Source organism: Salminus brasiliensis, chromosome 14, assembly GCF_030463535.1.
Source record: "Salminus brasiliensis chromosome 14, fSalBra1.hap2, whole genome shotgun sequence".
Taxonomy (NCBI): Eukaryota; Metazoa; Chordata; class Actinopteri; order Characiformes; family Bryconidae; genus Salminus; species Salminus brasiliensis.
The window spans coordinates 32,059,790-32,081,921 of NC_132891.1; the positions used below are offsets into that span (position 1 = coordinate 32,059,790).

The 22,132-nt window shown below is 41.7% G+C and overlaps 1 protein-coding gene across 1 annotated transcript; it reads left to right on the plus strand.

The window, feature by feature from the left end:
• Positions 1–10,532: 10,532 nt before the first annotated feature.
• Positions 10,533–14,940, plus strand: LOC140577127 (trypsin I-P1). Its single transcript, XM_072696960.1, has 5 exons — positions 10,533–10,611; positions 11,581–11,731; positions 12,903–13,044; positions 13,177–13,434; positions 14,760–14,940. Exons 1-5 carry the CDS (start codon positions 10,533–10,535, stop codon positions 14,922–14,924), a joined length of 795 nt encoding a protein of 264 aa, XP_072553061.1. The 3' UTR covers positions 14,925–14,940.
• The last annotated feature ends 7,192 nt before the right edge of the window (positions 14,941–22,132 follow it).

A 22,132-nucleotide genomic window follows, 5' to 3' on the forward strand; every position in this document is an offset into this window, starting at 1 on the left:
GTTTTGAGCAGATAGTGAGCGAGCGCTCTGCAGGTGTCTGGATGAGCTGAAAGAAACTTTGCCGCCCTATACTCTGATTGCAAAAGGGAAGGATCACTTCAGCACTCTCGGATTTCCAAGTTCCGATTTCCGTTTCCATGGCCACCGTGACGACGGCGGACACAGACAATATATAATTGAAGCGCGGCCTGCTTGACCCCGCCTGTGACCTTAGGCTTCAGACCTGTTATCACAGACTCCTGCTGTACTGCCCGGCTTCTCATGAGCAATTGCTTGACAAACTAAATGTTTTTAGAGACTTGCAGGGAATTTTCAACAGCAGTGATTTTCTACAGACTGACTGCAGCTGTGCATGTGCTGCATTACACAGCTGGAGGATTCCTCTGCAGGCCAACAGTACAGAAGTAAGTACTGTTATGCTTAGAGTTTACATTTTTCACCATTTTGTGCCTAAATCCATGTTCTAACCTCAAACTAGATTCCACACCTCACGTCTAAAAACAGAATTTTATAGTATTTTTAACAAGTCATTTATTAATAATTAAAGCTGAATAATTTCCTCATTATCACAATAAAGGAATTGTCCATTAGTCAATATACTATTAGTTTATTCTCTACATTATGTACAAAATAATGAGACAAGAAGCTTGACATACCTCACTGCCTTATAAATTTCCTGACAGAGAAAGTGACATCATTAAGGGTCTTTTTTATTTTTTTATTAAAACTGTCTGTCTTCTGTCTTCTTTTTTTATTATTATTATTATTATTACTGAAATAACATATTCTACTGAAAATGAATATTCCATACAATTAACATAAGGACTGTTAATAAACACGAAAAACTCAAGTTAAAATTAAAAAGTAAAATTCAAGTTAATAGTATAAATCAGGTCATGAAGACTGTACATCAAGCATTATAACATACAGTGAGTCCAAGAAGTATTTGATCCCTTGCTGATTTTCTTCGTTGGCCCACTAATAAAGACATGATCATTCTATACTTTTAATGGTAGATGTATTCTTACATGGAGAGACAGAATATTAAAAAGAAAATCCAGAAAATAAATCTAAGGAATATATATTAATTGATTTGTATTTCATGGAGTGAAATAAGTATTTGATCCCTTAGTATTCATTAGCAGTTCTGGCTTTTACAGACCAGTTAGACACTCCCAATCAACTTGTTACCTGACCTGAAGCCACCTGTTCTCACTAATCACTTGTGTGAAAAACACCTGTCCACAGAATCAGACAGATCACACAGATTTCAAGTCTCCAACATGGGTAAAACCAAAGAGCTGTCACAGGACCTCAGAGTCAGAATTGTTGACCTTCACAAAGCTGGAATGGGCTACAAAAAGATTAGTAAGGTGTTGGATGTGAAAGTAACAACTATTGGTGCAATTATCAGAAAGTTTAAAGAGTATAACATGACAATCAACAGACCTCGGCCCGGTGCTCCAAAGAAGATTTCGCCTCGTGGGGTGGCAATGATGCTGAGAACAGTCAGAAATCGTCCTGCAACCACTCGGCAGGAGTTAGCAAATGACCTGAAGGCAGCTGGGACCACAGTTTGCAAGGAAACAATTGGCAACACTTTGCGCAACAATGGATTCACATCCTGCAGTGCCCGAAAGGTACCCCTGCTGAAGAGAGCACATGTGGAGGCGCGCCTCAAGTATGCCAATGATCATTTGAAAGATGAACCAAGTTATTGGGAGAAGGTTTTGTGGTCAGACGAGACCAAAATTGAACTTTTTGGCCTCAACTCCACCCGCCATGTGTGGAGGAAGAAAAATGCTGCCTATGACCCCAAGAACACTGTGCCCACCGTCAAGCATGGAGGTGGAAGCATAATGTTTTGGGGGTGTTTCTCTGCCAAGGGTACAGGGCTACTTCACCGCATCACTGGGAAGATGGATGGAGCCATGTACCGCACAATCCTGAGGGACAACCTCCTCCCCTCTGCCAGGGATCTGAAAATGGGCCGTGGTTGGGTCTTCCAACATGATAACGACCCTAAACATACAGCAAAGGCAACAAAGGATTGGCTCAAGAAAAATCACATTAAGGTCATGGAGTGGCCCAGCCAGTCGCCAGACCTCAATCCGATCGAAAATCTATGGAGGGAGCTGAAGGTCAGAGTTGCCAAGCGACAGCCCACCAACCTTCATGATTTAGAGAGGATCTGCAAAGAAGAGTGGGCCAAAATTCCCCCTGGTGTGTGTGCTAAACTTGTGGTTAACTACAACAAACGTCTCACCGCTGTGCTTGCAAACAAAGGCTTTGCCACTAAGTATTGAGTGTGTTTGGCAAGAGGGATCAAATACTTATTTTCCTCATTGAAATACAAATTAATTAAAATATATTCTTTAAAATTATATTCTGGATTTTTGTCTTGATATTCTGTCTCTCCATGTTAGAATATATCTACCATTAAAAGTGCAGAAGGATAGTGTCTTTATTAGTGGGCAAACAAAGAAAATCAGCAAGGGATCAAATACTTCTTGGACTCACTGTATATAATAAATAAATATAGTATTTTAGTAATTAGTAAATAGTATTTAGTAAATAGTAATTTAATAGAACGTGTTATATTTACATTCAACAGATTTTTACTTGATTCGTTGTTGATTGCTGAGGCTGTTTTTCAGAAAATTGTCCTGTTGGAATTGTGTCGAGGTTTCAAGCGTCTCACTGATGGTTTGAGGTTATACAGAAGAACCTAAGGGTAGTTCCATCATTTTGTGAAATGCACTAGTTCTACCTGTAGCAAAATGTGCTTCCACCACCATGTTTAACAGCTGGCACAGTGTTCTTAGCACTGAATGTCTCACCTTTACTTCCTAATACTGGTGTTCCAACAGCTTCCAGTGTATGGCAGGACTGTACCTTTGTAGTTCTTGGGTTGTTTCTCCAGTTTGTGTCTCCCAGACCTTGGCAGAATGGCTACACCTTCAAATAAGTTTTACTCACATCCCTGTGAAATGATCCCCGGCAGGGTGAGATATAAACACACTGTAAATTTTCCATATTTCCATATTTTCAGTTTTCCAGTTTACAGTTCTCATTACATTGAATGTAGTAGGGAAACAGGATGGTAGCGGTGGCCCAGTTTCGTCAGCTCCTGCTCATTTTTAGGATGTGTTTGGTAAGAAGCACTGGAGCGTTTGAATGATGACCTGTGCTCAGTGGACTTGCCCCAGATTTGGCTTAGGCTGTCGTTAAAAATGGAACTGCTGTCTGACAGAGCTTATCTGTGACATTCTCCCATCTCTCCTGCTTTCCTGGACCTTTGCAGTCCATCCCAATGGAGAGAATTAGGAGAGATGCATAACCTGCTATTCATTTCTTAATAATTTCCCCTCTCTCTACAGCATTGTACTATGTGTACTATTACACTGTACAGTACTGAACTATGTAACCTTACACTGCCCAGTACTGAACTATGTGTAACCTTACACTGCCCTTTACTGAACTACACACATGGACAAAATTGTTGGTACCCCTCGGGTAATGAAAGAAAAACCCACAATGGTCACAGAAATAACTTGAATCTGACAAAAGTAAGAATAAATAAAAATTATATTAAAATGAACAAATTAAAGTCAGACATTGCTTTTTAACCATGCTTCAACAGAATTATTCTAAAAAAATAAACTCATAAAACAGGCCTGGACAGAAATGATGGTACCCTTAACTTAAATATTTAATATAACTTTAAATATTAAATATTTTGTTGCACAACCTTTTGAGGCAATCACTGCAATCTGTCATGCTGGCTAAGCTAGACATGGACGGGTGAACACTCGCAGGGACGGTGCGATGCATGATAACGTTTTATTAAATAAACAGGGGAAAACACAAGAGTGCAGCAATAACAGAGAAGGATAAACAAGACAAACGTGACAAACCAATGCGGGCAAAACCTGAAGGCCACCTGAGGCTGGTAGGTAGCCAGGGAGCAAAGCGAGGCTGGGCCAACCTAACGGAGGGAGGAAGACTAGGACACCAAGATACAGGAATCCAAACCGCGCTCGCCAGGCGCTGATAAACTTACATGACTGGAATATGAGGAACATGAAACGGCTCCTTTAGAGCGGATACTATCGAAACACTATAGACTCTCTAGGAAGTCTCGTGACATGAAGCCAACATAACGCTTGGCGTCGCAAGAGTAATTCTCGGCCCAGACCTTAGCGTTTGCTCCCCTTTTGTACCCCAGCTCTCAGGTGACCCAAATCAGAACTAATAACGGGACTAATAACGCAGTCTGTAAACAGGTGTCAACATAAAAGTCCTTGAACATGAAGCCTGTGGTCCGCGGCTCGGGACCGCCCTCGGGGTGGGCGCGGCGACGCTGACCTGACACAATCGAAAGATTCCTGTAACTGTCAATGAGACTTCTGCACTTCTCAGCAGGTATTTTGGCCAACTCCTCACGAGCAAACTGCTCCAGTTGTCTCAGGTTTGAAGGGTGCCTTTTCCAGATGGCATGTTTCAGCTCCTTCCAAAGCTGCTCAAGAGGATTTAGGTCAGGGCTCATAGAAGGCCACTTCAGAATAGTCCAATGTTTTCCTCTTAGCCATTCTTGGGTGTTTTTAGCTGTGTGTTTTGGGTCATTAGACCCATGACCTGCAACTGAGACCAAGCTTTCTGACACTGGGCAGCACATTTCTCTCTAGAATCCCTTGATAGTTTTGAGATCTCATTGTACTCTGCACAGATTCAAGACACCCTGTGCCAGATGCAGCAAAGCAGCCCCAGAACATAACAGAGCCTCCTCCATGTTTCACAGTAGGGACAACAGTACCAACAATTTTGTCCACGTGTGTATGTAACATTACACTGTTCAGTACTGAACTATATGTAACCTTCCAACGCCCAGTACTGAACTATGTGTAACCTACACTGCCCAGTACTGAACTATGTGTAACCTACACTGCCCAGTACTGAACTGTGTGTAACCATAAACTGTCCAGGACTGAACTTTAAACTGTCCAATTACAGTGTTTACAGCTTAAATTGTACAATATTGTAGTATGTGTATAACATTTATCTCATTCATTAGAATGGGTGTCCACAAATATTTGGACATATGGTGTATGTTTAACCTTAAACTGTCCAGTACTGTACTATTTGCCACTTTACACTGTCCACTGCTATGTGTACCCTTAACTGTCCAGTACTGCACCTCTCCTACAGCCTTTAACCGTCTCCCTGTGCTGCACTTTAGTATTAGAAAGTTTTTTATTATGCTGTACTAATATAATGCAATAAACTTGAATTGAATCTGCACTCCCCAATCCACACGGCCAGTTCCCTCAGGTGCTGACCGCAGGCTTTTTTCCGCCTGACCCACTGCGCTGCTCCAGAGATCCCACACAGCACACACATTAGGATCTCTCCCCGGACGCCTCATCTGCATGACGGAGCGTGACCCGGGCTCCCCCACGGCCCGACCTTCGGGCCAACTCCTGGCTGTTCCAAGAATAGGAGGAGGAGTCGGAGCTCCAGCGCATGTGTTGAATATTCTCAGCAGAACAAATTCCTAGAAGCTGAACTTTTGAGCTGAACTTGTGAACAGAGCAGGTGAAAAGAACTACGGCCGTTTTGGCATGTGGACCAAGGGACTTTCCACGGGAGGTTTAAAGGGGAATTATACATTTTAATAAACCTCTACATAATTCAGGGACTGAAATGGAAGTAGATCTAGTCATGCTGCTAGCCAGAACTATGTGTAACATTAAACTGTCCAGTACTGAAAAATGTAACCTTAAACTGTCCAGTACTGAACAATATGTATCTTTACACTGTCCAGTGCTGAATTTTATGCATATACACTGTCCAGTACTGAACTATATGTATCTTTACACTGTCCAGTACTGAAAAATGTAACCTTAAACTGTCCAGTACAGAACTGTATGTATTTTTACACTGTCCAGTACTGAACTATATGTATCTACACTGTCTAGTACTGGACTATATGTATCTTTACACTGTCCAGTACTGAAAAATTTAACCTTAAACTGTCCAGTACTGAACTATATGTATCTTTACACTGTCCAGTACTGAAAAATGTAACCTTAAACTGTCCAGTACTGAACTATATGTATCTACACTGTCCAGTACTGAACTATATGTATCTTTACACTGTCCAGTACTGAACTATATGTATCTTTACACTGTCCAGTACTAAAAAATGTAACCTTAAACTGTCCAGTACTGAACTGTATGTATCTACACTGTCCAGTACTGAACTATATGTATTTACACTGTCCAGTACTGAACTATATGTATCTTTACACTGACCAGTACTGAAAAATGTAACCTTAAACTGACCAGTACTGAACTATGTGGAACTTTAAAAGTGCTATACTATGTGTAGCCATCGCCGGGGATCAGAGATAGCACAGTTGGCCTTGCCCTCTCCAGGGTGGGTAGATGGCGCTCTCTCCCCACATCACTTGGTGCATTGGTTGCCCGGTGATGTTGCATCAGCTGCCGTTTGAAAAAGAGACATTGGCTGGATGCACACGTGTTGCAAGGGTCATGTGTTGGTCTGTTGGCCCTCATTCATGTCGGGAACATTGCATTTGATATGGGGAAAATGGGTAAAAAAAAATCTCGTTATTTATTACAGTTACAGCGAAAAACTTAAGTTATTAGTGTGATTACTACTTCATGATTTCTTATACACCTTTAAAAAGGCAGCTGCCCTTCACACTGCTCTTCTAGAAAACCCAGCATATACCAGCAAACCAGGCCAGCACCAGACCAACCTCACCCAGTTTAGACCATTTTAAATCAACTTTTTAAAGTATGCTTCGTCATCTGGTTCCACGTTGGCCCCACATATGGACACCCGGCAGGGTCAGTGATGGGACCAGGAGGGGTTAAACATGGGTCCCATATGGGTTATACACTGTATATGGGACCTAGGGTGGGCTAGAACAATGGGGCCCAATTGGGAAGCCCAACCGGGTCCCAGTAAAAATACATACATACACATACAGTGCAAACCCACTTGGAGCCCGTGCATACCTGCAACCCACCTAGCCCACATTCCACCCATGGTCTTGATATATTAAACATCCTTACGTTAATATTCTGTACAGTTCCAAATGCTGATATTAGCAGACAGACTCCTGCACAGCCCTATTTATGAGCTTCTCTCATGACAGCAGTGATTTGTTTTGCTCAGCCCGAACTGTTTTTTTTGTGACTTATTACTGGCTGGACTATTATATCATCAGAAGGCCCAGAGTGCTTTGCTGATGGCCTTGAAAGGCTTATACTGGATTAGCCCCCTATAACACTTACACTGAAAGAAAACCGAAATCCTGGAAATGTGATTTAGCTGTTTCATTTGAAACGAAGCACCAACCTTGGATTGTAAAAGCCAGGACAAGACACACTGGGGCCCAGATCTGAGCCATACCTCCAGTATTTACAGATAAAGACATGAGCAGAGCTGGATGTAATTAACTCCCCGCATAAAGACACACTTATTCGGGTCACAGGGAACTTAATTAGCTGAATCAGCGAAACAATAAGAGGAGAACACAGCTGTGCGGGGCGATGTCACTAGAATCATCTCATATAGGACCTTCTAGAGGCCTGTGGGATCAGGATGGTTCATTGCATTGCTAATGCCAATGCTTATTTACGGTGCTTTTAACAGGACCCATATGGCAAATGTTTTCCTTCCCTTCAGAACGTTAACATTGCTAAACTAAGCGGCAAAAACAGCCCATTGCAGTGTCACAGAAGCCATCTAATTTACATATATCCGCCCCTTTTGCCTCCAGCAGTTTTGTCTGGATTGCTTGCTGCATTGCTTTTGGAACATCACAGGGCAGCCTATCAGAACAGGGCTCATTTACATATTGTTACTGCGTCTTCACACATTACAGTCTAAAAGGCACAGGAACAAAAACAAGTCGTTTTAATTCAATGGGGAAGTTTTGGTGGAGTTGATTTGTCCCTTTTTAAGGCGTGAGCATAGCATGTGTTCCTGTGCTGTTATTAATTACATCATTACATCATCCTCTCGAGGTAACAGGGTTGTAGAAAACTAGTCTGTTATCTTGGGAAAACACTGGCTATGTCATGATGACATAAATAACTCAAAGAATGCCTTTGTTTAGTACTGTAACTTGTTCTGAGCTGTATATGTAGTAAGAGAAATACTCTGAAACCACTACAATTCCCACAATGCCATGCAAATCCAATGGCTTACAGTTTAAGGTTTTCTGACTGGTACACAGGCTTGTGAAATTTGCATATTTACCCTGTTAGTGTGTATCACTACTGCGTGCACCAAACCGTACCTTGGCCGCTAGCAAAGAATACATGTATCGTTACTAGTGGTGTCAATCTATTTAAATGTTTAATGGCATTAATCACAACAATAATCTGTCATTCATTTTGATTCATCTCAAGATAAAATGCTAGCTAGCATGCCCTTGAACTTTTGGGCAGTAGAATAAATAATAATAAACTGTCTTGAGGAATCCCGTTTATTCTTCGTATAATATCGCAGTGTATTTTGAGAGCGTTAGCCTAGAACGTGATGAAGCTCAGACACAGAAGCTTTAATAGAGAAAAATTTTTAAGAGATAAATGGATGATTAGTCATTGGGCTGGATTAAGCTAAAAGCTAAGAGATGAGCAGTGTGTGTGAGAGAGTGTGTGTTTGAGAGTAAGTTTTAGTTTGAGGTTTAATTCATATTTCTACATATATGAAACTTCTAACAGTTTCTCTAAACTTAACAGTAGCAACGCTGTGTTTACATCGCTAAATAAAATCATTAATATGTCACTTGAAGTTCGGGCCAAACGTGGTAAAATGCTTAATTTGTGTTATAAAAGGTTAACGTGTTAAAGTTTGCAAATTAATCATGTGTATAACACGTTAATGTTGACAGCACTCATTGTTACACCTCTAGCTTTTAGCCTAGCACCCAGCTAGCACCAGCTCCGGCTCTTCCCCAGCCTTCACACATTCATATGTTCATATGTTTTAACTCAGTTAGCTAGTGTTAGCGTTCTTTGTCCTCCATATTGTCCCAAAGTCGCATTTAGCCTCGAAAGGCCTTGAAAGTGTGTGTACATTTTATGGCTTGTTGCGTAACAGTTTTGGGGTTTTGGAGTTGTCCAATTTTACAGCTCTGTTTTGGCTGTACTGGAGTTTCTTTTGAAGGAGGAACTACAGTGTTTGATGTTCACGGTTTTGGCACTTCCATGTACTGAACTCTCATCAACTGAACTACACTATGATAAATACATTTTTCCATTCTAAGGAATTTCATTTAGGCTTCCATAATTTCCATAATTCATTCAACTGCACAAACCATTTTCAACCTAAAAATAGAAGTATGAAGCAGCATCTGTCATTTCATACTGACAAACCTTCTCTCCCCACAAAGAATTATTTTACCAGTGTAACTTATACCTATAGCATATCCAACAAGTTCAACCACAACAATAGATTAAGCTGCCTTCACCCCCCCTCGCTCCAACCCCCTCTCCACCCATCAAGGCCTTTGACTTCCACACCCATAGCTGACACCGTGAAAGAGAAGAAAGCTTCAAAACGTTTATGAGACGCCAAGGGACCCCTGCGCTTTGTCATATACTGGGTCAGGCTCAAGCTCATTCTGGGACAACACAACATGCTAACAAAGGCTGCACACAAAGGAACCCGGTTGTGTTATAAAAGCTTTAAGAGAAGGGCAAGCAGTCCGTGCCGCACTTATCCCAGGACCAAGAGACCGTCTGTGGTGAGTTATTAAGCTTTTGGTTCTTTTTTGAGATTTCCTGCATGAAATCTTGCCATATTAAATGGAACATCACTAGAGATGGATAATAATACAGGTACAGAAAGTAGAAATCCACCCCAGGATTTTGTTCCAACTGCCTATACAGCTCTGCTGTGGCTCACTAGCGATGGAAAATGCAATTTCTAGATATGGAAAGTTCAGGTCCAGAAAGTAGAAATCCACCCCAGGATTTTGTTCCGACTGCCTATACAGCTCTGCTGTGGCTCACTAGAGATGTTCCATCAGTAGAAATGGAAAATTCGGGTCCGGAAAGTACACATCCACCCCAGGATTTTGTTCCAACTGCCTGGGCTGCTCTGCTGCAGCCCACTAGAGATTAAAATCCATCACTAGAGGTGGAAAATTCAGCTAAGTGGATTTTTACTTTCTAGACACAGCTGCCCAGGCAGTGGGAGGAAAATCCTGGGGCGGATTGGAACTTTCTGAACCTGAATTTTCCATCACATCACATTCCGTTCATGGAGAAGCATGGTGGCTTGGGTATTTTTCATCTGTGTCACTTACTATAATTGAACTACACTTGACTGACTAAAAGCCTTCACTTCCAACTTCCAGTGGTGCGGTGTGATAAATCAGGCTGACAAAGAAGATATGCCAGATGCAAACAGACACTGCCTGGCTGTCTTTGTAAATCATGAGCTGACACGGTTTCCTCTTATGTGACATCCAGCTTTTGATCCACTTATGTCTTCATCCGGACGCGCTGGCGATATGGCTCACATCTGGGGCGCAGTGTTCCTTGTCCTGACTTTTGCAGTTCAAGGTGGGTGGTGCATCGATTGAAATTAAACAGATGAATCACACACCCAGACTTCCTTAATTTCCATACATTTGTACACACACACTAAAAGAACCATCTACTGATATGTTTCCATCATAGTGAAGAACCCTTTAACTTGAACCATTTGAGGACTGTTAAAGAACACCTTTTAAAGGGTGTAGCACTAATCTTATATAAGCTTTTCAGGACCACGTAAACAATGTGAAGTTTAGCTATTAATCTAAACACATCAGGCCTTACACCTGATGACGTAAAAGGCTCATTTCTATCCTCACTTTATGCTTTATGGTTTCTCTGATTGGAAAATAACAAACCACACTGCCCTCTGTGTTCGCTCAGGGAAAAAAAACATAGCGCATCCAACAAAACCAAAAGCTTCATACATCTTTCAAACAGTAGTAACAAATACAGCTTTAGTTTTTTACTATGGTGAGATTATGGTGAGATGAATTCACTCCGTCCTTGGGACTACAAGTAAGATGACAAGCCAATTGGGTCCCAGCAACTAGAAAAGGTGGGTTGTCTTTGGTGGGTGTGGTGCTCCAAAAGTAGCAGATCACCCGAGCTGTGTGCAGATCTGAAGTGGTGAGAATCTCTGTTACTGGCTATATCTCTTTACTGTCTGCTTTCCTTGACGTCGCCTGATCTGTAGCTTATGGCCTGAATAAATTTTGGCTGAGCTGACTAGCCCATGGATCAGGCACAGTCAAGACAAGCAGAGCTGTTTTGATGCAGCTCATATTTTCTAGTTTACTCTATTTTGCAAGGAGCAAAGAATACCTTTGTGCCCATTTTTCTAATATTTTTGCTGTGAAATAAAAACATGGCCAAATATGCATGTGTCCAGAGTTTTGCCACCAAAAACATCTAATAGCGTCACATAAATAGCGCTGTTATACACTGTCATAAAGGTCACGTTGTGCCGCCTTCAATCCCCTTCTCACTGACCAGACACACTGGCCCAAAGGATCATCGGGGGCCAAGAAGTCATCCCTCACTCCATCAAGTACCAGGCCTCTCTTCAGTTCGACAGAATGCATTATTGTGGAGGAATCCTCATTCACCAACAGTGGGTGGTGTCTGCCGCCCACTGCTGGAGACCGTGAGTACTGCAGTAAAGTGGCCAACGTGTCAAGCTTAAATGTCCAACCTAGCCAGAAAAGACAGATAATGCAAAAAAAAAATGGCAAAAAACGTTTCCAAATACTTTATAGGTGAGTCTGAACTCACTGCTCTCAGGGCCCATATATTATAGCTTTAAATATTTTTTACTGATGATGTTTGTTTGGGATTACAGTCATAATGCATTTTTACCCTGTCTTAGAATTAAAAAGTCGTTACTGGGCCTTTTAAGAAGGATATATGCAAATGAGCTCTGTTCTGATTGGTTGCCTGATAATTGAAAATTACTTCTTATAACTTATTACCCCAAAAGTAGATAGCCAATTACCCAAACCAATTACCCAAACTCTTTAGGACTCTCCCACTGTCACATGTGATGCTTCCATCACTGGGAGGGTGAGGGCGACCTGTGTAACCAGCCACCAACCACCATTCTTTTTTTAAACTGCTGTCGATGCAGCGTCACCAGGAAATCAACGCACCAAATCTAATGCATACTCCTAGCAGATACTCAGCTAGCAGATACTCCCGGCTAGCATCTCACATTGTGCTCTCTCGGGCTCTGGCTGCTGATGGCATGACCTGGGATTTAAACCAGTGATCTTCGGGTCATAGCGGCAGCGCCTTAGTCCACAGCCCCTACTCCTTAGAACTTTGACATGAACAGGCAGGGCTGAAGTGCTATATAACAGCCGATAGTGCTGAATATTTGTACGTTCAAGGGTTTTTGTGACATCAAAAAAACTGTAAATTCAAAACATGAGTCTGACATTTCTCCCAACATCACTCCCAGTGTAATACTGGTCAGCACAGGCATCTGTTAGCTGTTAGCTGTTGTATTGGAGCTGGCCTCCAAGCGCACTGGCTACCTAGCGATGCTCCTTCAGCATCAGTTTGCAGAAAAGCAACAGCTGGTTTCACATGTGTTGAAAGAGACATGTACTATTCCCCCCCTAACCCTAGTTTGGGGGAACTGCTAGTGATAGGGGCAGTTCACATGAATGGGGGTTGGGTAATTGGCCTTCCAGATTGGGTATAAAATGAGGTAAAGCCTATATTCCTTACAAGCCAATGGGAACCTAGCATACACTTGATGCAGGCTGAACCCCTGACTCCCCTTGTTGATGGGATTTGTGTGTTCTTCCGGACAGGAGTAATATCATTCAGGTGGTCTTAAGTGAGCATAACCTGGCTGTCGAAGACGGATATGAGCAAGTTTACAATGTGTCCAGAATCGTGGTCAGCCCTGCCTACAACTCCAAAACCTACAATGGTGACATCATGCTGCTCAAGGTAAGCAGGTTTAAAGAGACAGCGTCAAACCTTTGACAGCTCGGTTCAGAATGACGGAGAAGTCGTTCTCTGGAATCATGTGAGACATTGATCCTGTGACAGCCAGTAAGTGCAGCCATGTTGTGTTCTCAGTTGAGCCGTCCAACCTTGTTGAATGCCTACGTTCAGCCGGCTCCTCTCCCGGACGTAGACACAGCCCCTCTGGACTCCAGTACCAGCTGCACTGTAAGCGGCTGGGGGGTCACACGCATCTACAGCTTATATCTGTCGCCCGTGCTGCGCGCCGTGGACGTGGACTACATCCCCAACTGCAGCATCTACTACAGCATAAGAGTTAACGAAAACATGATCTGTGCTGGCTCTCGCTTCGGTGGCAAAGACTCTTGCCAGGTAGGTTCGCAAGTCAGATCTCTTGCTAGCACTAGAAAGCCTGGTGTTTTGGTTTTTTTTTGCTCAATTTAGCTGAGGGGCATGGTGATCTGTCAACTTTACCATTACATTTGGGGTGTCTTTACAGAAGAACTCTAGGTCAGAGATATTTTTGGGTATCCTTGCATGCATAGCTTGTTTAAGGTCTAAATTGAATAAGATCGTTAGGGCTTTAAAAAAGCTTCAGTTCTGATGGGTGTTTTGGATCATTATCCAGTTATAGAAGGCATCCTCCTTCAAATTTAGCCTTAATAAAGATTGTGTGACATTTGCAGCAAGGATTTGGCAGTATTTTGTGGAATTCCTCCACCTGTACAATATTGCCAATGCCACTGGCAGCAACACAGCCTCAAGGCATGATAGCTCCACCCCCATGCTTTACAGTTGGCAAGGTGTTCTTTTCATAAGATGCAGTAACCCTTTTTTCCCCCCAAGCGACCAAAGAGTTCTGTTTTGGCTTCAACGATCAATGGAACTCCTTTCTAAACCCCTTTTGGCGTGTCTAGATGTTCTGTAAATTAGACATTCAGTGTTTTTGCAGAGGTTGCAGGTTGGCTTTCCTTCTTATGACTCTTGCAGGAACACTGCACAGTGGGACAGTTTTGATTTGCCTGTTTTACCAGCATACATCTCATCTTGACCTCCACAATTCCCCTGAACAGCCATTTCTTATTAAGATATTTTGGCTGTCTTCTTGTAGCCTTCATCTTTTAGATCTTTAGACAGTTGCTTAGAGGAGCCTATGGTTGCTAAATGTTAGCACAAGGGTTGAAGAGGCTGAGAATTTCCCAGATAACATGTCCATGTGGGGCCTGTATGGGTAGGCAAATTGGGTACCAGAAAGTATTGTCCATGGGTTCCATATGTTGGGCCCACATATGGACGCCCACCAGGGTTTCACCTGGCTCAGTGATGGGACCAGGAGGCTTAACATGGGTACACCAAGATAATCCTCGATGGACCTTGTACACCTCACATGGGCCTAGAAGGGACTCACGTGAGATTAGGGTGGGCTGTAACAGTGGGACCCATTTGGAAAGCCAAACTAGGCCTCTGTGACGACGCATGTACAGATCCCTTACCCACCTGAAACCCACCTAGCCCTTGTTCCACAAATGTAAGCCTCACATTAGCATGTTGGCTGGGTTATAAAGCTTGGAAATCTGATTCGGCTGACAGTTCCTGATGTTCCTGATGTTTGCAACAATGCTTAAGGTGACCAAACCAAAACATCTGAGTGGAAAACTGTGGTCTGTAAGGACTTTTCTTTTTTTTGTTTTTTACAGGGTGACTCAGGTGGACCCCTTATGTGCAATGGCAATCTAGAAGGCGTTGTGTCTTGGGGAATAGGGTGCGCCAATCCCTACTACCCAGGCGTCTACACCAAAGTGAGGAACTATGTCAAGTGGATCAATGGGGTCATCAGCTTGAACGACACCCAACCCTTATAAAAGAATTGAAGGAATGTAGGGCAGCTTCAGCTAAGAGCCAAATGCCAACTGGCCTATCCATGCTCCGCCCACAAATCTGTTCTTCTGAAGTAACTGTTGTGAGGTTGGATAAGTTTTACAGGACGTTGCAGTGAACCTAATGAGTCTACCTAATGAGAAAGAGTAGCACACAACTTCTGGGAAAGGTCACAAAATAATTATGGGGGAACATGGGTATTTTTCCAGCTTTGCGTAAAGCTTGTCCAGCCTGGCCAAGCAGTTGCTAGGAGCAAATGTGCTTGTGGTTGGAGCATAGAGAGGTCAGTTGAGACTGATAGACCAAAATAAACACTTTTTGCATTCACACTTGGACAAAATGAAGTTTAATGAGACAGGATTCAAAATAGGTTTGTTAATATACATAAGGTTGGTGGTCATGCGAATAAAATGCTCAGAATACCAACAGGATTGTTCAATCATAATGACTTACACTTCTGATCAAAGATTTGGAGTGACATGTTCAATCATATAAAACTACAGAAGCCGTATTAAGTTGGCATGGAAAAGTGGCTTGTGCTTTTTAGGCATTTAATGGCCGTTTTTTGGTCCCTTAGGAACGCATTCAAATGTGTCCATATATTTTTGTCAAAAATGTACAACATACAAGTCACATTCTTTGAGCAAAAACCTTGAGATTCCTTAGAAACACCATAGCAACCACATGATGTACAACATAATAGTAACCATCTAGCAGCACCATAACAACCACTTGGGAGACATTATCAACTTATTATCACTTAGCAAAACCATAGCAACCACCTTGTAGCCACCTAGCAATCACCTAGCATCATCATGAAAACTACCTGAAATATCGTAGCAACCACTTAGCAACCCAATAGCAACCACATGGAATACTATATAGCAAGTACATAGCAACATAATAGTAACCATCTAGTAACCATCTACGTTCTTCACAGTCTTTCCTTTCTTGTTTATGTACTCCTCTCAAATCAGTTACCCTATGTTTTCTCAAGATCCTGACTTATTTATGTCAGGATAACAGAATTATTATGTAGAGATAACTTTTCTTACTGCTTTGCTTACACTGTTTTTTATTGTTGTTGTTGAGAGAATGGCTGTAAAGGTAAATCTCACCGCATTTCAGACTCCAGACTCCTAACTGCCCTAGAACTCCGTACGGCACAACTGACCAATACAGCCCCTCAGATTAAAGCAGACATACATGATTTTGCTGAGATAACAGAACATTTTTCTGGAGATGCCAAGAAAAACGATACCCACATACCTACTTCACTTCCTAACTGAAAACCCATCAGATTGGGCTGAGTAGTAGATTGTGAGCTTGTAGTTTAGAGCTACGTATTAAAAGCACAGCATGATTGTAAATGTACAGCATTTAGCTGATGCTCTTATCCAGAGCAACTTACAAGGTTACTTGTATTACAGAGGTGGGCCAATGTAGTGTTAGGAGTCTTGCCCAAGGACTCTTATTGATGTAGCGCAGCATAGTCACCCAGACTGGGAATCGAACCCCAGCCTCCCAAATGGTGTGGTAGATCAGTGGCAGGTAGTGGTGTTATCTGTTGTGCCACACCAACCTCCTGAGCACTTCCATTAAAAAATAAAGGTGTTTCATTTCTTGTTTTGTTTAGTTTTTCATATTGTAGAGATCATGTGACATGATTGTATTCCTCACGCTCACTCCCCACCCCTCACACACACTTGCAACTTCAGAGTTTTGTGCCTGGTGTGTGTGGTAGCTGGCAGACAACACCCCAGCCAGGACAGCATAGACATGGCTGAGGGCAACTGGAGTCCCCAGGATCTAGTCGCCAGTTCTCAGGAAGCTTAAGGACTGATGTCCGCTGATGGGACCTTCGGTCTTTACCGGTAAGATTCTAGAGGGGTGGACCATTTGAGGTCAGAGAAACATGGGAATGCTAAGCAGGGCTAGAGCAGAATTGAGATACATATCTTCTACTGTTCTGAAGGGAAGATTTGAACCCTGAGTAACTGGGTTTACAGTGCTCAGTGTTAATGATTGACACGGCTGGGATGATGATTCTTCCAAACGTATTCAACTGAAGCAGCTGAGGTACACTGGGTCCATTGTGCGTGAACAGCTGAGGAAACACAATCGGTCACAGTGCCGAGAGACAAACACAACAGATAGTTGTGAGAAAACATTAACCCCTTGTGCTCCATGACTTTTATTATGCCCTAAGGATTACTAATCAGTAACTACATGCAAAGCAATGCAAACCGGCTGAGTTGTTGGAGGGGGAATCTAGGACCCAACAGTGATCTGAAGAGTTTAAGAGGTTAACGTAAACAAACTGGACTGCTTATTTGAAAACTCCAGCGTTGCCTTATTGCCCTTTGTCTTCAGAAGTCTTGAAGAGAGGACTGAACCATGAGACTGGCCAAACAGATAAACATCTTCTACCTCAAGATAAACAATCTCCCAACTGATATGGGCTTTAAAAGTGCCATTGAATGCAGTGTGTCCGTATTTTTGTTCTCCAATATCTACATAGAAGATGTGCAAAAAATGCCCACCCACATATAATTCTATTCAAAAAGTGAAACTTGTATATTATATTCATTCATTACACACAGACTGATATATTTCAAGTGTTTATTTCTTTTAATTTTTTAATACTTCATTTCATGTTCATACTTTTTATTTGGCCAACATTTCTAAAAATCCTTTTTTTGTATTGGTCTTAAGTAATATTCTAATTTTCTGAGATACTGAATTTGGGGTTTCATTAGGTGTCAGTTATAACCATCAAAATGAAAAGAAATAAACACTATATAATATATCAGTCTTTGTGTAATGAATGAGTATAATATACAAGTTTGACTTTTTGAAATGAAATACTGAAATAACTCAACCTTTTCATGATATTAAAATTTTTGACCAGCACCTGTATATTTAAAAAAAAAAATCCCTCCCACCATTTTTAGAGAAAATGAGCATGCTAGACCTGTACAGAGCGCTATACTAGCTAATAAAGAGAAACATCAACACACCACGGAAAAGGAAGCAAATTACACACGCCTCCTTACACACAGGCCTCATCCACCTTGTCTACATAGAAGACGAAAAATGCCCTAACACTGTTTTAGGCCCTTCCACGTGTCTCTAGATATTATTAAAAACTGAAATTTCCCTCCACAGAAAAAGAGACGAAACACTTGTATAAACTTGCCAGCCAGATAGGTGGTGATAGTCCCTCATAAAGAGTTTATGTTAATTCTGCATTCCGTTTACATCAGAAGTCGGATGTTAGTGCTGGAAAAGACGGCCCACCTGGGTTGACCGCGTTCCAGTTAAACATTGCGATAACTTTACACCACCTCAAAATATTTCCATAAACTCAGTTAGTTAGCTCAGTTAGTCAACAATCTGTTACCAGTGTTTAATAGAGAGTCCAACCAAAATGTGTCCCATTATTTATGTCCCAGGTTAGCACAGTTAGCGATACTAGTAGATGGTATTTTGTTTCCAAACATGTTTACACATAGACATTGGGTAGTACTGTGTGCACAACTGATTCTGCATGCGGTGTGACGTCAGAGTTTTTATGAGGCTTCGTTTTTCTCTATCCACTCAACACTGAACGCTGAGAATTTCAAAAAGCTCTATTTTCAGTGACCAAAACGGCATTTCCACGTGGACAGCAGATAAAAATACAGATGTTAAAAAACGGCAGACAATTTGCTGCTAGAACGGGAAAGGCAGTTTTTTCCTTTTATGGTAAACTTATGAGTAATCTGCTGAGCTCTGCTTTGATTGGCTGGTTGACAGAACTGCACCATGCCCGCTCACACAGAATCAACATTTCTGGCCACAACAATAGCATAGTCCTAACTTTGTTTTTAGCATTGAAAGAGAATAGTGTCATTTTTTTGGTTATTATTTCTGTAATTAAGATTGAGAGATTTCTGTATTTAGTGCTGGTGCATGTCAGTTTTGGGCCTGTAAATAGTAACGAGTCAAGATTGTTAGGAACATGTTACTGAGCTTGTACCAGAGTTCTAGACAATATGGACACATAACCATTAACAAGAGCAGTTACTTATTGGCTAGGAAAAACAGCTCTGTAAGCGAGAGGAAGGGTCATACAGCTCTCTGTTCTCCACCTTAACTATTAGCTTCTCCTCAGTCAACAAGAATTAAACCTAATCATGGAGTATAGTTTCTTCATAATGAAAAATCTCAATTCAAACTGCTGAGTAGTCCAGGACTAGGCTTAATCCCTGTCCAGGAAAAAATAGCTCTATAGCATTTAAAGCATTATGTGAGAATTGGTATTTCTTGCTCCTGGGCCCCACCTAGAGTTGGGAAGTGGAATTCACACTTCCACATTAAATAGCATGCTTTTCAGTGCAGTTTACAAGCTAAGACATACCGAACCTTCAAAAAAAGCATGTGGACTGAGGTGGCAGAGTAATACTACAGGGTTTTACGCAACTATTATGCAGCGTTTCCCACAAGCGTTTTCCTCCACCGCTTCACCAGAGTTACATAGTGCAGTTAGCAGCGTACTGAGCCCAAAGTAGCATCAATAGAGATGCTATTCACCTAATTACAGGTCCGTGAAGCATCACAAGGATTTTAAAGCTGTTATTCTAAGGTATAAATACTGCATATTGCTGCTTTAACAGTTTATATGGGAAATCCTTGCATATTAATTGTGTCTTACACAGGTCTGCCTCTGAAAATGATGTACTTCGAGCTTCCTCTTGGCTCTCAAGGCTGCAAAGGCCCAGCTTTCAACATATTTCAATAAATCCAAACTGAAATATACAGGTAAATTCACATGCTACACAGCTCTTTGTCTCTCTAGTCTAGACCGACTGGAATCTTTTGCTGCTTGTCTGCACGCACACTCCCTGGGCTGGGCCCAACTGCTGTCACATTACTAATGATCATGTAAGGGATGACCCACAAGCAGGGCCTGCTTCTTTCATTTAAGCAATGTTCTGTTTCAGTGTGAGAGGAGGTCAAAAAAGGGATAGTAAAGATTCCCTTCATTGTATTTGTTGGATTATTGTTGAGCACTGAACTGCACACAAATTAGAATTATCTTCATTTAGTATCGGCTCAGAGCACCGGCTGTGTAGAAATGTCTCCTGACTGATGTCGGAATACACTTTCCTGTAATCATTACATCACTCTGGCAACTCCACACCCACCCCACACACATTTACTCACAGTCACTTGCAACTTGCCTGGTGTGTGCAGTAGCTAGGACACACTCCCAGAACATCACAGATATGGCTGAAGTCAACTGGAGTGCACAAGATCTAGTTAACAGATCTCAGGAAGCTAAAGAATTCTCCTACTCTCCATACAGCAAGTTCAGAGTAGGAGCAGCGCTGCTGTCCACTGATGGGACCGTCTTTACTGGTGAGCAGGCTCAAGATCCAAGATTTCTCAGGGGTTTACTTAAACAGTAGATCACCATTCATTAGAACAATAGCAAAAAAATACTTAAAGGGTACCTTCACTAATTCTTCATAATGTCTGCATGAGTAGATGGTTAAGATGTGAACAAGGTCATTCAGGGTGGATCTGCTGAAACACTCCGTTCTAGAGAAACTTCCAGAGTCAGAATTGTTTACAATGGTGGTTAATGGAACCAGACCTTGCATTGTTTTTTTTTTGGACTAAAAGCCATGCATAGAAGAGAGGTACTATGTTAAATGTCATCAGACAAAGTAGGTTTATCAGTCGAAAATGTATTGTTTTCAAATTTGAGATTCTTTCCATCTTAAAGATAAAGAGATTTTTAGTTATAGAGGTTCGAGGTTATAGATGATTTACATGTAATGTTGACGATGATAAAATAGTAGAAATGATGGTATGAAATCGGAGTTTCTTACATCACCCTGAATGTATCTAATGTATCTAATCTAACCCCATGAATGTGTTTCAGAAATCTAATCTCAGATCTCGAACTCTTCAGATGTCTGATAGTTGTTTGCTATATTGACTTTGCTATATAGTGAAAGCGTAAGCGTCAGAAAAGGTTTCCGGTGTTGTCACACAATCAAAATGATACAGATCTGAAAAGCAGGTTTAACAACACAGATCCGAGTCTGTGCTCAGTATTAACCTAAAAATATAAGGTATAATTAACACTTTTTATGGTAATTTAATTTAGCATTAATGTGTAGCTTCAGGGGGACCCCTAAAAATCTTTTCATTAAGATGAGCCATTATTAGCAAAGGCCCAGCTTTCAACATATTTCAATAAATCCAAACTGAAATATACAGGTAAATTCACATGCTACACAGCTCTTTGTCTCTCTAGTCTAGACCGACTGGAATCTTTTGCTGCTTGTCTGCACGCACACTCCCTGGGCTGGGCCCAACTGCTGTCATATTACTAATGATCATGTAAGGGATGACCCACAAGCAGGGCCTGCTTCTTTCATTTAAGCAATGTTCTGTTTCAGTGTGAGAGGAGGTCAAAAAAGGGATAGTAAAGATTCCCTTCATTGTATTTGTTGGATTATTGTTGAGCACTGAACTGCACACAAATTAGAATTATCTTCATTTAGTATCGGCTCAGAGCACCGGCTGTGTAGAAATGTCTCCTGACTGATGTCGGAATACACTTTCCTGTAATCATTACATCACTCTGGCAACTCCACACCCACCCCACACACATTCACTCACAGTCACTTGCAACTTGCCTGGTGTGTGCAGTAGCTAGGACACACTCCCAGAACATCACAGATATGGCTGAAGTCAACTGGAGTGCACAAGATCTAGTTAACAGATCTCAGGAAGCTAAAGAATTCTCCTACTCTCCATACAGCAAGTTCAGAGTAGGAGCAGCGCTGCTGTCCACTGATGGGACCGTCTTTACTGGTGAGCAGGCTCAAGATCCAAGATTTCTCAGGGGTTTACTTAAACAGTAGATCACCATTCATTAGAACAATAGCAAAAAAATACTTAAAGGGTACCTTCACTAATTCTTCATAATGTCTGCATGAGTAGATGGTTAAGATGTGAACAAGGTCATTCAGGGTGGATCTGCTGAAACACTCCGTTCTAGAGAAACTTCCAGAGTCAGAATTGTTTACAATGGTGGTTAATGGAACCAGACCTTGCATTGTTTTTTTTTTGGACTAAAAGCCATGCATAGAAGAGAGGTACTATGTTAAATGTCATCAGGCAAAGTAGGTTT